General features: G+C 35.9%; 1 protein-coding gene across 1 annotated transcript; it reads left to right on the top strand.

The window, feature by feature from the left end:
* Positions 1 to 2114: 2114 nt before the first annotated feature.
* LGSN (lengsin, lens protein with glutamine synthetase domain) lies at positions 2115 to 12704 on the top strand (the record flags this gene model as incomplete). The annotated part of the gene is made up of 4 exons (XM_077159431.1): positions 2115 to 2256; positions 2964 to 3161; positions 7250 to 7416; positions 11505 to 12704. Coding segments are annotated over 4 exons (1707 nt in total), but the record flags the coding sequence as incomplete, so codon positions are not given.
* Positions 12705 to 18246: the final 5542 nt, after the last annotated feature.

Genomic DNA, 18246 nt, shown 5'->3' with positions numbered 1-18246 from the left:
TATTCTCTGATCACCCATTGTTTAAAAGGAAATCAAAAGGTTGAACTAAATCCATTCTTGATTTGAAAAAAAAAAAGGAGCATCTATCATGAAGTCAGAGAGGCACAAACTAATAATCACTTAGTTCTTGGGTTCTTATTAGAGAAATGCTCATGTTAGTAAGTATTTAGGTATATTGTCTTCACTTTTTTTGTTTTTTTAACAAACTTACCCTCCTTGTTTGATTTATATGAGGGCTGGTGAATGTTATTAAAATGAATTTTTCTATGGACTTGAGTCTCTAGCTTTTAGGAAGGAGGATGGCATTTTGGCGATCAGAAGACCTAAGTTGTAAACTGCATCTTTCATTCACTACTGTATGGCCATTGGCAAGTTATTCTGGGTCTTACATTTCTCATATGTAAAATGGAGATTCTACTACCTTGATGGTGCTGAGGAAATGTGACTGACACACACACACAAAATGTGCTCGATTTTAGCACATTGCTATTTTCTTCCTAATTCAATTACAGCTTTATTGGAGGCTAGATTCTGAAGCCGGAAGGGTCCTTAAAGTTTAGCTTGCTTGATTCCTTTAATATGTATATGAGGGGATCACAAATGAATCAAACTAAAACAAATGTCAATCTGCCAAGTATTTCTGTTTCTAAACAAAACGTCTTTAAAAAAAGAGAGATATGTAGATACAGAAATACTTACCAAAAAAAAATTATGTAATATATATTTCTAGCTATATAATCTTAGAAATGGTAAATAGTACAATAAGAATGCTGGTATATAACTGTCAGAAACCTATCAGAAGTGTTTTGGGAAGATTTATGCAAATATTTGAATAAAATATTTATATAATATCATAAACTATTAGAAAAAAATAAACTATTTATCACAAAATAAGTACTATATGAACCAAACAGAAGATTGTCTGCAGTAAAAGAGGCACCTATTTTCAAATAAGTGAAATTTTAAAATTCTAAAAAGACCTTATACTATGAAATATATCTTTGTTAATATAGCAACAATAATAGCATTATATCACACCTACATAGAAACATAGAAAATGTGAAAACCCTTTTCTCCTCTTTAGAATTTGGAAGCTGAAGCAGGTTTTACTGATAAGGTAATTTGGTTCAGCTGTGCCCCAGCAACCTCCACTGGACAGACATTTTTATAAGTTGCCCTCAGATACGAGGCTCTCAGAATGTGCTCTTCAAAAAAGACAATATTGACATTTTTGAACTGACAAATCTAAAAACATTTTAAAAACTGACCCTGTCACTTTCTTCTCCTCTCAAACTATCACAAGGGGTTTGCAAAAAAAAAAAAACTAAAAAACAAAAAATCCCCCACAAAAAAACGCCACTTACCGATGCCAGGGTCAGCCTCTGTGTCCTGGGACTAACTACAAAGGTGATTTTGTCCACTGTTAGTGCTGAGACTTTGCCGCCCCTGCCTCATCGCCAAACACCCCACTGGGACTATCCCTTGACCAGACTATATCCCTGTCAAGATTGTAACTAGATTGTAGAAGTTAGGATATTTTGTTTCAGAATGAAACACATTTTAGAATTTCTTTCCCAAGCTATAACATTGCTTGAATATGACATTAGTTTCACACATGTAAAACAAAGTAACAATTTATGAATATTAAGCAAAGTAAATATTAATGCAGTATATATGAGGATGGGGAAAAGAGACCAAGAGAAAACAATTCTTGAGGTACTTATTATGCCTCTGGTCAAAAAGGTTCAAGATACTAAAAAAGGTAAAGATCATTAAAAAGAGGACTGCTGAAATAGTGTTGGTAAGATTATTTAGGAATAAATAATATAATATATTCCAAAGTAGAAAATAAAGATAGAAATCTTGACGAGTTGGATAAGATGGTACTTTATTTAAGGAAATTTTCTGTAGCACATTTAAAAAAAGGAAATACAGAAAACTTAGCCTGTCAGGGGCATGTTAAGCTTGATTTTTAATTAAACAAGTAGATGTGGAAGGGACAAAATTTACCTCATTATAAAAATCTCCTGTACCTATTTTAAAGTCTGGCCATACCTTTCCATATTCAAATTCGGTGGTATGCGTGATCCATTATTTGATTGTCTGTCTGTTAATTACTGCAGGACACAACAAAAGATGAAGATAATGAGAATGAAGCCTGTCAGATGAGTAAAATAAGAAGAACAAGAAAAGAAATAACCAAGTCACATGTTTGTTCAACTGATGTAGGAGAAATGGATATATCCAACTCAAAAGGTACCTTGGCTTCTATGATCACTCAAGAATGAGTGGTCCGTATAAACTCTGTCTGGTCCTCCTTTTCATAAACCATTCTTTTTTCTTCTTTGGGAGAAGCAAAAGATCAAAGGAATAACATTTCCTCCTACACAGTTCACGTAAAAGATGGAAAATGTAAGATTACAATATAAATATACATAAGTAATCAAAATACTCAAAAGTTGAAGGAGCAGATCTAGGATGACGGTAATAAAGAAGAGAATAAAACAGAAGGTACATATGGTTAGCAAAAGAAGCATATTTCTGTACTGAGAATGATACAAAGATCATTACTGGGGATTTGGGAGACCAGGATAGAGGTCTGGAACAGGCTGGAATTCCATATAGACTCCAGTTGACCTAAAGCAGTGGTGAAACTAGGTGTTGATTTGGACAGCAGACTCAGTCTCAGGATCAGTGCTGTACTAAGGCCGGACAGTAAGAATTATCAGTGCATGGCAATATTAAAATGACTCTTTTTAGACCTTACTATTATTTTAAAATTCTCTACAGACAGTATACCTTCTCGTGGTCTGGCAACCAGAGGGGACCATTTCCACTGCTCCTCATTTGGTTTGTCATTACTTAGGAATATACTATTTTCTAAAGCATTGCTCCCCACATCATATTAAAAGTCAGCTGAAAACATTGGTAAAACATTATAACTTCTTTTTTTTTAACTACAGAGAGGATCAGAAGCCAAGTGGTGTGCCACAAACTGGGGGACACACACAAACCAGTTGTGGGGCCTGGCTCTGCTGAGTCTGATCCTCCACTTGATGACAAGAATTCCAAGGAGCAGACAACAGGGTTAAGACCATGGCCCCCCAAAACATCAGCTAGCACTCCTGGTAGTGAGTTTAACCCAAACTCCAGCCATACCGGTAAGAACTCTGAAACCCACTGGCCTACGGTTCCTGCCTCCCATCACAAATTTGTTATTGAATTTTAAGTAATGATGTTGTTGGTTGAGGGATGTTAGTCTGGGAGGCAGAACATACAAAAGGTATACACCTAACATTTGTAAGGTGCTGTACAGTTTTCTTTACCTGTTATACTGCTCATGGTTTCTTTACCCATTAGACTGCTTGAAACAGAGGAGTTGCATGGATGACCTCTCATCTTTTATGGAAGTGAAATTCTGCTATTCCAAATTTCTGGCTCACTGATAGTGATACAGCTATTTTGGAACATGCATATATTGGTTAAAACTCTTGGATGCAGGTGATAGAAACTAGATAAACAGAGGTTTTTAAAAGACCGAAATAAAGCAGAGCCTAAAAAGCAACTGGAGCCCAGAAAGTGAAAACCTTCAGGACTCCATCTGAATTGGTTTTCTATTGTTGCTGAAACAAAGTTCCACAGACTTAGTGCTTAAAACAAACTAATCTATTATGTCACAGTTCTACATGTTAGAAGTTCAGTTAGCTCAGCTGGTTTCTCTGCTCCAGGTTTTACAAAGCTGAAACCAAGATGTTGGCCAGCTGGGCTCTTATGAGTTGTGGGGAAGAATCTGCTATTCTGGTAGCTGGCAGAATATGCTTGAGGTCGTAGGACTGAGGTTCCTGTTTCCATTGCTGGTTGTTAGCTGGGGCTGTCCTTAATTCCTTAAAGCTCCTCTCTGGTTCTTTGTATCTCAGAGTCAGCAACACTGTGAATCCCTCTGTTTAGAATCCCTATGGATTTCCCTTCTGCCACATCTCCGTTCTGCCTCTAATCAAAGAATGTTCTCTGCTTTTAAGGACTCACCTGGATAATCCAGGGTATTCTACCTGTTTTAATGTCTATAATCTTAATTATATCCACAGACTCTTTTACCGCTGCACTCTAACATATATGCAGGTTTCCAGGGATTAGGGTATGAATATATTTGGGGCCATTCTGTCTCCCAAACCAACACATTCTCGCTAACAGGGCAGTTCTCACAATAGCCGTGCAGATGGAGGAGGGAATGTTCTCAGAAAAGGACATGGTGGGTCATCCCAGGCATACAGTAAATGAATAGATTGCATAGTGTGCTCTCAAATGCACTTTTCCTCCTTTGAACATGGTATTACTGAAAGCCCAACTGCATACTTCATTCTGTCTTTTCTAAGTGACCATGGTTTGTTCTCTCTAAATGAAGTATTTCCTCATTGCCACTGAACACGACAATGTTTCTCCCAAAACTTCTAGTAGCTGTAGAGCTTTGAGGGTTTTTAAAAATACATTTTCTTGTTTTTATCCCCCCTAAACATTCACAGCAGTAAAATTTCCTCTATACAAGCACACTGATTTAATTTATTAGTCCTCTGAGGGGATAGGGAAGGAGAATACCTCCTATGAATTAGACTGTAAGAAAAACAAATGAGCCCCTGAACTAGCAATTATCTGCCTGCCATTCATCATGGGCATCTGGGAAGGATGACCAAAGGGTTTAATCGTAACTAACAAGTATGATTTATCTGAAGAAAGGAAGTGCAGACAATGATGCAGCAAGATTCGTTGATGCTCAAAAATGAAATAAAATTGGATGGGGTTTGATGTTTGGCAAAAGAATTGCAATTTTAAATGAAAAATTGATACTTAAGAACTCTTCAAAATATATGATGCCAATTTTTATGTATTGATCAGACAAGGTCAAATCATACAGTATGTATTTATTTACTTATTAATGCACATATTCATTCAAGGAATATTGAGTGCCTATGATATGTCTGCATAGCTACAGGTGCTGAGGATACAACAGCAAGTAAAGCTAAACCTCTGCTCTCATGGAGCCTGTACCATGGGGGTGGGGGGAGGCTGACAGACAGCAAAAAAATAATTATACAATATGGCAGGTAGTGATAAGCACTCCGAAGAAAATGGAAACATTAATAAATTCTTGGCTATCCTAAAGTAAATCAAAGGTTGGTTGACCAAATCTCATAGAATTAATACTCCAGGTGATTATGTTTAATTTTTTCAGCACTTTTCATCATGTGGAATTGTTCCATCTTTATATTTGATGGCATGTTTATTGTCTATAGTTCCCCTACTCAATGGAATGTAAATTTCATGAGGCAGGGTTTTTCTGGCTGTTTCCTAGCTATACATTCAGAGTGAATAGCACATGGTGATGAAAAAAATATATTTCTTCTTATGTTAAAATAATACTATTTACAAGAGAAAATTTAGAAGATGCAGATAAGCAAAAGGATGAATAAGATTACCTGTGACTCTATTACTGGTGAACTAATAAAATTACCTATTCCTTTCAGGGAAGAGGTCTTCTGATCTTCTTTTATTATGTTAAAATATTTATAGCTTATTCAATGTGCTTAGAATACAGATTATCTGAAAAGTCAATATTTTTAAATGCCTATAAATTTTATTTTATCTGATGAGCATTATTCTATTTGGGCCAAACACCCAGTATTTCAGGACAGGTGGGAAACACAGCAACTGCTAATTTAGCATGAAGCATTGTAATTGCTACAGCTTAATTGTGTTAAACGGAAGGTGGTTATAAAGCCTCAGGGGTCTCAGAGTAGCCAAATGTATCAGTGACAGGACGTTATCTCTAATATATTTGCACAGGTGGAACCTGAGGAAGCATGCTTTCCTCATGCTTCATGTACTTAATATCTAGTTAATGTATGTTTTGAACTGTCAATCTTTATGCTTATTTTTAAAGCCTAATTATATCTTGAAAAAGAAGACTCAGCTATCACTTTAAAATGATAGCTGCTCAACATCAGAGTGATGTGACAGATTGATGAGTGTTCAGATGCAGACAGGACCATAGCACTATTTCCTAGAGTTAGAATAATTGTGTTCATTTTATATGTTTAGCTAGCACTTATATGTTCCCGGCTGTTTGCCCAGCACTGTTAAATAACTTGCTTAATTCTCATGGCAACCCTATGAAGTAAGTAATTTTATCAATGGAAAAGCCAAGGTACCAAAAGCATAAGAAATTTGCTCGGGCAAAGGCAGGATTTGAAGTCAGGCAGGTGGGTTACAGCGTTTGTGCTCAACTACTGCTACTCTCTGCAGCCTCTCTGAAAGTTGTGACCACAGCTAACATCTATGTAGTGTGTGCTGTGGCCAGACACTTCTGCATGCTTTAGATATATTCATTCACTTTGTCATAATGAGCCAACCATGGGGAGTCAAGGGGTCTGGATTCTAGTTTCAATTTTGGCAGTGCACTGATAGTGTGACTTGGGATGCCTAATTGTACCTCTCTGGGACTTAAGCTAATGAGCTGGTTGGAATAGTTGATTTATCTCTAAGGACTCTTCTAATTCACAAGTTTCACACTGCAGATTATGTCTTTTATGTTATAGTTTTAAAATTGAGTTTGTAGTCTGAATTTTACATGTCTTCCTTTCTTTCTTGAAAAAAATCCCACTTGTTTGCTTATTTAAATAAATCAATTCAAAATTTGACAGAGAGTATAAACTTCTTGAATTCAGATCCCACTATAAAGAAATAAAGCCCTCATGGTGACAAAGGAGAAGCAAAAAGAGTGGAGGAGGAGAAATAACAACAACAAAAATTTACAACTTTGTCTTCAACCATATAGGGAATTTTAATCTGAGCATTACCCATTAATTCAAGAAGCTTAAAATCTTTTCAAAGATAGTCATCTACATATTTATATGGTCCGATGCTGTCCAGTCATGCAATATATTCTAATTTCCATAAGCAAAGACATTTTCAATAAGTACCTATATACAATATTACTATATACTTATGCAGATAAAGATAATTTCCAGCTAGGCTTAAGCAATTATCTCTTGGGGTGTTTAGAGACAAATGTTCTTGGAAAGATGGTAATAGCTGCATAAGAATGGGTAAGATCTGTAACTCCAAGCCGATGATATGATGAAGATAGAATGCTTTTGTTAGTAATCATAATGACTAATTTGCTGCTACAAGGCTCCTCTTGTATCTCAGTTCATCATGATCTAGTGACTTGTTTTAAACATTCTTTATTTTACAGATAACACTGAGGACAACACTCAAATCCCTACCCCAACTCCACTCTCCTCTAGAATGAAGCACATTAAACAAGAGATGGCCAGAAACCACCTCCAGTTTGTGCAGTTTGAAGCAGCAGACCTCCATGGTGTGTCCAGGTCCAAGAGTATCCCCGCTCACTTTTTTCAAGTGAGTTTTCCACCCGCAGATAGGATCAAATGTAATTTCATGACCATTAGCAAACAAATGGTCCTTATGACTTTCTTATTTTCTGGTAATCTGTACTGCAATTCAAGCTGAAAAAATAATTTACTTTGTTTCTTCCCTTGTCTCTCCTCAAACACATTATTGCTCCCTGAGGAGCTGAACATACATACTCAGTCCCCAAACAGCAATTCCTTTACCCAGTGGAAAAACAAAACTAATTAAGACTGGTAATTTTAGCCTTTCTGCCTTGAATAATTTCCCTCCATAGAATTATCTTTTCTCCTTTACTGCAATTATGAAGATTATATTTTATTTGACTTGAGAAAATTACAAGAGGAGACCCAGATGCAAATATAAAAGGAAAAAAAGATTAAATAGAAGGAATTTGCTAGATAAAATGCATATCCCTTTCAGCTCCTAATTCTGATATGAAAATGCTCCATTGTTGTTGAATGACTTAATGAATATTAAGCCCTTGGAAATAAGGTATTGAGAAATGTTCTATTTCTGGATATATTTTGAGACTTCTTGAGACATTTTTGGTTAGTTTATTCCATGTGTTATTTTAACGATTGACTCATTACGCCTTTCTGAGGAAGGAACATCAGCCAACACTGTTTAAGAAGGTGTAAAAGTTAAATATCCTTTATGGGTAACTACTTTTTTTTAGTATAATGTATTTTATGACTTTAATATCAAGTTGCAGTTTTTTTCTTTTGCTTATGTTGGGATAAACTGGGCATCTTCAAAACGCTTTTTAAAGAATTCCAGTAGATTCAAATTTGTTTGTTTAGTGATACTTTGGTTCTGCCTGCAGATGCCACTCCTCTTCACTCAGGCAAGAAAGCATGTAGGCCTTACTTTTTATAACAAAATGTTAAATTTACTGTGGATAGGTCCAGAATCTAATTTATTGAATGTCTCTCAGTCAATGAAAATATATAATGAATACTTCAGGTACTTGTCAGAGATCTCAATAAAATTGCCATTTAATTTGTTGAATTCAAATCACTCTTTCCACTAATAGCACCAAAAAAACTGTATATTTAGACCATAGTTCTAGTTCTTCGATAGAATCCCTTTACAAAAATATAGTGTAATATGATCCCTCCATTTAGTGAGGAATACTATAAGTTTACAGAAAGTGACAATTTCTGCTTGCTTTTTTTTGGAGCCCCTCTCCCAAATTGCTATTGAAAATATTTCCCTTTCTCTGATTTATTATCTCACATTTAAGAACCAGCTTTCTGTCTGGAGTTTAGTGCTAGGGTAAAGGTTTTTCAACATAAAGAGTTTTAATGTAACGCATCATACTTCCTTTCATTTGGTATATTTATTCTTAGACTAAGTTTTCTAGTACAACTCACTCCCCCATTTCATTACCTAGCTATTGTTACTTTATTCTTATTTACTGATCATTCAGTATTTATGTATTTTTAACAAGACACTTAAAATTCACTTTGGAAATTGTGAAGGTCTAAATGGCTTTTGTGCCATGAACATTTGTAATTCAAGGTAATTTAAAAAGTTTTTTTCTACTTGTGGAAAATAAAATATCAATTTGAAAATGATCATCCAACCAAGAATAGCTATAAGAGATAATCTAATCAATTGCCTTTATTTATAGATGAGGAAATGGAGGCCCAGAATTTTAAGGACAGCTTTTTCAAAGTTATTCAGGCAGTTAGGGGGAGAGCTGGGACAGTAATCCATGACTCCTCACATCCACATCAGTGCTCTTTTTATTGCATCCACTGCTTTCAGCTCTGCTTAAAAATTCCCTTTTATTTCTTCAATTGGTCCAGGTGTTCTTTCTTGTTAAATGAGAAAAACATATATATTGATTTTTATAAAAACTTGGTCATCTATTAAGAATAGAGGAAAATACTGTTATATAATAAAATAAAGCCAAATAAAAAGCCCATGATAATAACTTCTACTCTTAGAGAACTTACCAAGCATCTGACACTGTGCTAAATGCCTTACAAATATTAGCTCACTTAAACTTTACAACTTTAATACTGTCCTTGTATTATTGAAAGATTTAATTTAGTTAACTTATATTTAGGTAATATGGGTTCTTTCTATCTTGGATTTAATCAAAACATATATTGCTATAGAACTCATAGCTAGTTTCTTGGGTTATTTCAAAAGATTACCTTTGCTATGGTCTAAATTTCCTTCATCATAGGGGCCTGTGCTTTCTGCAATAATTTCCATTGAGTCCGTAGAAATCTATATTGGAGTGTAAAGTTGCTCTGGTGCTTTATATCTATAATCACAATTTAAGTAACGTAATTTATTGTGATGAACAAGATATGTTTATATATATATTTATATATTTCCCAAAACTGTAAGTAGTTTGAATTGTGAATGTGCAAAAAAGAAAAAGAATATTGCAGTGTTAGAAAACAGTATTCAAAGAAATATGCATTGAATAGCTTGAAAAATAAAAAAGTGCAACTTTAATATTCTTCAAGTTCATAAATGACTATTAGAGCAAAATTGTACCCAATCGTTCTATTCTGTTCACAACCAAGTGAGTAAGAATACAGAGTTAAATTGCAAGAATTCTTGGAAGCCTCATGAATAAAATACAACATCCCGACTTTTGGAAACATGCAGAACTATCACAGGATTTCAAACTAAGAAATTGGCAAGTAAATTTCATAGGGTGAAAATGTTAAAGGATTTTCATGCTAACTCACTCTAAGGTTGCACAATTTAAGTTTTTATGCTGAGGTCAGTGGGTGAGTTGAAGAAGTAAGTCGATGCTAAATAGTGCTTCCCTCACTCAAGTTTATTACCAGTAAGAGCAGGTGTGGATCATCCACGTGAAAACGGCACTTGAAAGCATGTGTAGAGATGGTGGAGAGTGAAGGAGACAGTGATTCATGGTCCAAGCCAGGAGAGTGGACCAGCAGATTGGCTCTGCTAGCACCAGCCTCCCTGTGGTAACCATGTTCTCTTTGCAATCTGGAGGGGACATATGGAAGAGAATAGCTTGCAGAATGCTAGGTTGTTTTGTTACACTCATGAGGCTCACTGACATCACGGGAACGAAACTTCATAGTCAGGGCCCTTTCTCCACCCATCAACGTCACCTTCAGCACATGAAGCCTTGTTGATACTCCTATTGTGCAATTTCTAGGAATTATTTTATGTATTCGTCTAAGTTCAAAACTTCATCACTTCCATGCTGCCTGGTGCACAGCAAAAGTTAAATAAGTGGCTGTTTCCATCGAATCCTTTGTAATGGCTAGAAAGCACCTTTGCAATTCTCTAGTCAAACACCCTTGGTTTACTGACATTGAAGCTGAGGCACATCAAGTTCAAGTGACTAGCCCAACTTTACACAATTAATTAATGAAAGAGCTAGAACTAGAAGTCAGATTTGCTCACACCCAGTTCATACTGACTAGAAGGATACATTTTGGAAACTAGCTTTGGAGATAGAGACACACCTTCATAGGCAAAGTTTCTGTGGTTCTGTGAGCCAGTGAGGGAGTTTATTCTTAAGTGTCCTATGAAACTGAATGACAAGCGGATGCAGCTGTCAGCAGGCCTGAGTCTTAAGGTGCTGTGATCTGGCTGTTAAGTCAGGCCACTTCCCTGAGAAGGTTTAAGGACTCTTTATTGTGGACTTTTGAGTGTCAGTTAACTACTCGGATTATAGTAGAATACACCCATAGCCTTATCTGAAGTGTCAGCAACTATGCCATAAAATAAAGTGTTTGAAAATGTATTTTTGATTATGATAACTTCAAATAATTCCAAAAGGCTTTGCTTTTGCTTTTTGTTACGAGGAGAATTTTTTAATCATTTTTCTTTTCATTTATGACTCCTGTTTTCAGATCTAAGAGTACATAAAGCCTTCCAAGCTAAAATATTAAGTTATTTATAAAAGTAATCTTAAGGGGTTTGGTTTTAAAGTCTTTAAAATGTATCTGATATTGAGGTAGTGTTAACCAAAAGACCTTAAACACAATTTGTTTTCTCATTAGTGAGGCTCTTTTACAACAGTTTTTTTTTTTTCATGTTTCAAAATTGCTCTGTCCTTTTTTCTTTAGGAAAAAGTGATTCATGGAGTTTATATGCCTAGAGGTTATCTCGAATTGATACCGAATCCTAAAGACAATGAAGTGAATCACATAAGAGCAACTTGTTTTAATAGTGACATAGTCCTGATGCCAGAGTTGTCAACCTTTAGAGTTTTGCCATGGGCTGAGAGAACTGCAAGAGTGATATGTGATACATTCACTGTGACTGGCGATCCTCTGTTGACTTCTCCAAGGTACATTGCAAAGAAGCAGCTGAGTCAGCTTCAAGACTCTGGCTTTTCCCTGCTTTCTGCCTTCATCTACGATTTTTGCATTTTTGGTGTCCCCGAAATTATCAATTCAAAGGCCATATCTTTTCCTGCCTCAACATTACTTAATAATCATGACCGGCCTTTTATACAGGAACTCGTTGATGGCTTGTATCACACTGGAGCCAACGTCGAGAGCTTTTCCTCCTCTACCAGACCGGGTCAGATGGAAATCTGTTTTCTTCCTGAATTTGGCATCAGTTCAGCAGATAATGCATTCACTCTCAAAACAGGTGTCAAAGAAGTGGCAAGGAAATATAATTACATTGCTAGTTTTTTCATTGAGACTGGATTGTGCAATTCAGGAATTTTGTCTCATAGTCTCTGGGATGTCAATGAGAAGGAAAACTTGTTCTGCTGCAGTTCTGGAGTTGAGCAGCTCACAGTCACCGGGAAGAAATGGTTGGCAGGACTCTTGAAGCACTCTGCGGCTCTCAGCTGCCTGATGGCTCCTGCTGTGAGCTGCCGAAAGCGGTATTCTAAGGAGAGTAAAGACCTGAAGGAGAGTGTGCCTGCAACATGGGGATACAATGATAACAGTTGTGCTTTTAATATCAAGTGTCATGGTGAGAAAGGCACCCGGATAGAAAATAAACTCGGCTCAGCAACAGCGAACCCTTACTTGGTGCTGGCTGCGACTATTGCTGCAGGCTTGGATGGGCTTCGAAGCAGGGATGGTGTCTCGGTTGGTCCAGACGACAGCACAGACCTTTATCCATCAAAGCCTTCTGAGATCCCTTTGAAACTGGAAGATGCTCTTGCAGCCCTGGAGGATGATCAGTGCCTGAGAGAGGCTCTAGGAGAAACTTTCATTCGATATTTTGTTGCCATGAAAAAGTATGAGTTGGAAAATGAGGAAACAGATGCAGAGAGAAATAAATTCTTAGAGTATTTCATTTAGAATAAGACCCATCACTATTCCTTTAGAAATGTTATCATTGCATAAGTAGCTGATATATCAGAACAAAAAGATCGGACTATTGTAACTCAAAAAAGAAAAGAAAAGAAAAGAAAAAAGGTTGCAAATGCTTTCTCTCTTTGTTTATCCGAATGGAATATATGACAGACATCGTGGGACTGTTTGAGAGGATTCTGCTAACAGAAACAAACAATAAAGTTGTAGTGAAGCTGTAGTATGCTAACTTACCAGATCTCGCCAGTCAGTCATCATTTCCTCTATGCTTATGTATGATCTAGACAGGAATATTCAGTGTTCACAGGCAATAAATAGATTCACACATGAAATAGACTTAAACATTAGAAAACAAAATGTAAATGACTAAAAAAAAAAAAGGAATAATTTCAATTATACCCATGGATTGTGACTGCCAGGGAGACAGGAATATCTAGTAATATAATCTCACTAATTAAGACATATTGGGGATCTAATTTGCAAACATCCTTGTGATTTTTTTCCAATTAAGTTGATGTTTTGTAAAAATATGTCATGATAATGAGTCAGCAGAAGTTTTCACATATGTCCCTTCTCTTTTCACCCTTCTCCACTAGCTCCTGAAAGACTTAGGAGTCTATTATATTCTATTCTTAGGAGTCTATTATATAATATATAGCCTATATTCAAGGCTATAATTCCACAAGAAACAAATCCACAGAGACTAGAATTAGGGCTGGGAATATTGAGATCAGATATTTAAAAGTGGCCAAAGCTTTGCTTTAAATAAAGCCACATACAGAAAAAAGCCCAACATATAAAATATAGGTGGAAAGGTGTGGGCTATGTCTGCATTGCTCCACGCTTACTTGTTGCCTGAGTATCCCTTTGAAACCTCTACTCTGCTGTGAAATATGAGAACTGCCTAGCTAATCAGGGCTTTGTTTGTAGCTTAAATTTGTATTTAAATTACTGATTCCACAGCCTACAGAGGCTGGTATCTCCCCAGAGAATATGAAAGCTTCCAGGCCTTCGTTTGAATGAGATAATCTTGCAACTATCATATCATATATCATATCATATTGTCTGCCAATATTCATTCTCCCCTCTGTTCTCAGTAATAGAATTTCAAAGTGTCAGTGACAAACATGGCATGCAAAATAAAAACGACATTTCTGAGCAGCATCGTGGCTGAATGTGGTCATATAATTAGTTTCAGGCCAAAGAGATGCAAGAAGAAGTGTTGTGTGGAAGCTTCTAGGAAGCTTTCTTAGGGACAGATGCTGTATGCCTGACTTTTCCGCTTCATTCTGCCTTCTCTCTTCCAGCTGGCTGGCTTGCAGATAATGTGGCTGGCACAATGCCCTTGAGATAGGAGGCCACACAAAATAGAGTAACAAGGTAGAAGCAGAGCTTGATTGCCTACACCCAGATTTTGATGGAAAGAGAAAAAAATTTCTTTCTCATTTAGGCCACAGTGATTTTGGGTCTTTGTTACTTGCAGCAAAACTCACCATTTTTCCCCGCTTGTGTGTGATTGTGAATGTGTGTGTGTGTGTGTGTGTGTGTGTGTGTGTGTGTGTATGAGTGGGATATTTGAGAGATGTAGGGACTAGAGGCTGAAGGTATAAGAAGCAGTGAAATGCTACTTCCTCAGTCTCTCCATATCTGGAAGAGAAACTTAGAGGGATCCACATAACGCAAAAAGTTGCATTGTTTCTCTTGCCCTAATAGAGCTGTTTGTAGCCCTTCATAGTTCACAGGGCTTCATGAAAATGCCTAGTGCTTTTGCATAGTTTTACCACAAGTAAATATGCCATAAAAACTCTGATAATCACTGTTTATAGCCTTGATTAGCCTAACTTAAAAAAACAATACGGTAGATGCCAGAACGAGGGAATTACGTATCTGTGAATATTATCTTCAGTGTTAAGTATACAGTAGTGAGCTGACAGAAAATATTCAGCCACATGTTACAAATCAGTTTATAGCATAAATTAGTGTACAATTTCGAGGGAGACTTGTTAGGCTTGTGCTGATAAATAATCTTGTTCTTTAAAGCAAGGCAAAAGTAAACATTGCCCATGAAAGCTTAAACTGGGGTAGCAATAAAAGTTCAGTTGTTTCTTTTCTATTTCATTTACAGGCTTTCCATTTTTGAGGGGGTTTTGGGCAGATGCTTCTGCTCTCTTTCTCTAAGTATGAGAGCCAGACATTCATTCAATAGCATTACTGAGAACCTCTTGTGTGCTAAGCGTTCTGCTAGAAGCCGTTGTACTGGGGGAGGTCAAAACAAAAAAGACCAACAAATAGTGGAAGCGTTTTGGATCTATGTCTCTCAAACAGAACAAAAAGAAGTTTTGTGGGCCTAATGCTGAAACTATTTAGAAGGCTTCTTATGATTTGAAGAGGATGTTTATGACTCTCTTCACTGAAATTACTTTCTTATTTTCATTTACTATAATTGTTCTAATCAAAGCTTAAGGGAAAATGTGATTACTGAATTTAAAGTTGGTTATTAAATGAGTATACATATGAAATGTAAATTAAAAACTATAATGTTTTAAGACTAGAAACTGAAACACTAGTATCGTAATAAGGAGTTTCTATTTCCAAGGATATTTTGTTATCTAAAATCCATTTTACAGTGTCTGCAACCATGATATAACAGCAACAAGGCTTGAAATGATGGTTTGAATGCAATGAAAAGTTAATATGAATACAAATGGAAAGCAAGCAGTAAAGTCTGAGCTTAACAGCCATCCAGAACAGTTTACTGACATATCTCCAGTAACCTGTTTAATAAAATAGACTTACCTATTGTTTATCATATAGTTATTATAGGAGAATAGTTTAAGTCTTCGGTTTCCTATTAAAGTTTTTAGCACGTGTGTCTCTAAATATTACAAATATGCGTAGTATCTTGCATCTTTCTTGTTAGACCTCCTCTCATGTTGCCTATAATTAGCTATTTACATGACAGTTTTTCTAAAAAGGGTGCGAGTTCAGGAAAAATTTTAATTTATATTTCTTATTCCTTGCAGATGTTCTGGAACTCAAAAACATGTTCTCAATCAATGAATATATATACTGTAAACAGAGTACAGCACTATGCTTGGATAGTATAAACCTCATAGAGATGAGAGATACTAAATAAGAGGTGGAGAGAGTTGAGAGAATCAGTGGTTTGTGGTTTATTAGCCCTAAATATTCTGCTATTGGGTTAACTTCTTCAGGTTCTCTGTTTCTAGGAATTAGTAAATAAACTCAATTTTGATCACTTTGATGGAGATTGTAACAAACAGCAGGGTGGAATGGACATACTCTTTGGCCACCTGAAACCTTTCAATGGCTTTCTTATGTTTGTGGAATTCCTCCTCTTTTGACTCCTCTCACCCAAGGGAAAGCCAGAACCTCACCCTTCCAGTTTCTCTTGTAATTGCAGCACAAAGACTCTGCCTCTTCATTTAACCCACGCTGGAGCCTAACGTGGGTGAGATGGACAGAGGCAGCAGTGCAGGGGTCTCATTAGTGGCATCAGTGAGTGGCAGGGTCTCCATGGAACCATCAGGTATAGCTTCCCAGACTGATTTTTTTCTGGCTTTTCCAAGATTCTGTGAATCTCTTTAAAAAAATTACTTTTCTGCTAAAACTATGTAGAATTTGCAAAAAGAAGACAGACACTAAAAGTGTGTAAAAGGACACAAAGAACAAGAAAACTTTGACAGGGTAATGGAGGAAAAGGCCCCGAGTGCTCTCGAATCATAAAACTAGGAAGAATTTAAATTTTACATTATATTTACTTTAAACAAATGTGTACAATCCATGTACGCAGCCTACATTGGACTGACGCTTTCTCATTGGTTGCCTTATTCGATGATCTCTACAATGTTGCAAGAAAAGCCTGGTTATTATTTTAAAAGTCAGAGATTTCAGAATCAGAGGAGAAGTATTGAAAGAACTAGGAATCAAATCCAGGTTCCCATTCTTTGAGTCCCACGGTCTCGGTGCTTCGTAAAATGCCATTCACTCGACAATCCCAGCTGAGTACAGCACTCAAAATTCTATTTCAATAATATTTCAGTTTTAAGGCTTCTTGGCACCAAAACGCAAGGAGACAGTTAAATAATTGGATCTTTCCTTTTTGTTAGATGCAGTTTAATTTAATGCAATTTCACTGAGTTTCAGTCGAAATGTTGAACAGACAAACCTCAGCAAAGCAGATGTGAAGTTTACAGATATCTACCTGCCTGATAACTTTCTCCAAGTCAGAAAATCTCATCACAAAGGAGTATTATACCATAGCATCAATTATTTCAGATATTTGCTCAGAGAAGAACAATAATTCAAGCTTTCAATAGTTTTATAATTTTTGAATATAAAAAGTACCTGGTTGAAATGTCTGACAGCACTTGGAATTTGATCAGGTACCATTTAAGTTATTTTGTTCCATCTTCAGAAATATTATTTGACAAGAGTCAGCATTCACTGAGAGCATAAAAGATTTGATACTTCTTCACTCTGACTACTTACAGAATAAAAGATGAGGAAAACACTGATTTTTTAAAACAGTCAGCCTGCATAAAGGGGAAAGGTGTAAATTCAAGAGATAAAGAGAAGAGAATGGTCTAAGAATTGAGCACACAGTGAGATAAGAACAAAGTTCTTTCTTTTCTTTCCTTTTTAGGATTTTTCTTTTTAGTATTAATATCATCAACTGGAAAGGAAATACATTTATACATTTAATTAGTAACCCTATAAATCTATTTTTATAGAACTAATAATATATGATTCATCAATAACTAAGAAATATCAATTTATTGACCATGTACAAGAACCTTATTGAATAGATTGTTACATTGTATAGAACCTTTCAAACATAAGCTAGAGGGCAGCAACGTACTGTTAAACACTCAGTATTGGTCCCTAAGAATTCATCACAGAGCCTAATATTAAACAGGAAAGTAACCAGATCTTTAAAGAAAAGTTGAAAAAATGTATTAGAAATGGTAATATCAGAAATGCATTTCTTATCACATGACTTTTATTTGAATATATTTGGGTTAGCAGATATTAAGGACAGGCTCAATATTGGGGTGAGAAGAGAGACCATTGGAAGGATATGTTACTGCTGATACTGAATGGTATATGCAAGAACCACTAGAAGTATGGAAGCATTAGCTGTATTATATGATGCCCAAAATTGATCCAGGTTTCTTAAATTCTGGATGACTCTGCAATGGATTTGGAAGAAATAAGTCTGAAAAAGACTAAAGAAAAAACATTTTAATAAGCTACAAAAAGAATGATAAATATCTAGCTATAATTTGCTACTTATTTGGAGATGATTTAAATGTATTGATGTATAAGAGCCTCTAAAACGTCTACAAATTAAATAAATTCTACAAATTGCTAGTTTTATTTCTGAGATAACTACAAAACATATATGCCACTTCACTTTTTATTAGATAACAGAAATTTCGATTTAGTGTCTGAAGTGGAAAAGGATTGTTAGATATTAAATTATTGAAATTAGATACTACGCAATATT

This window comes from Tamandua tetradactyla, chromosome 5, assembly GCF_023851605.1.
Source record: "Tamandua tetradactyla isolate mTamTet1 chromosome 5, mTamTet1.pri, whole genome shotgun sequence".
NCBI classification, from domain to species: Eukaryota; Metazoa; Chordata; class Mammalia; order Pilosa; family Myrmecophagidae; genus Tamandua; species Tamandua tetradactyla.
Note: the sequence above shows the minus strand (reverse complement) of the source record. Positions and strands in the feature narration are given on the sequence as shown.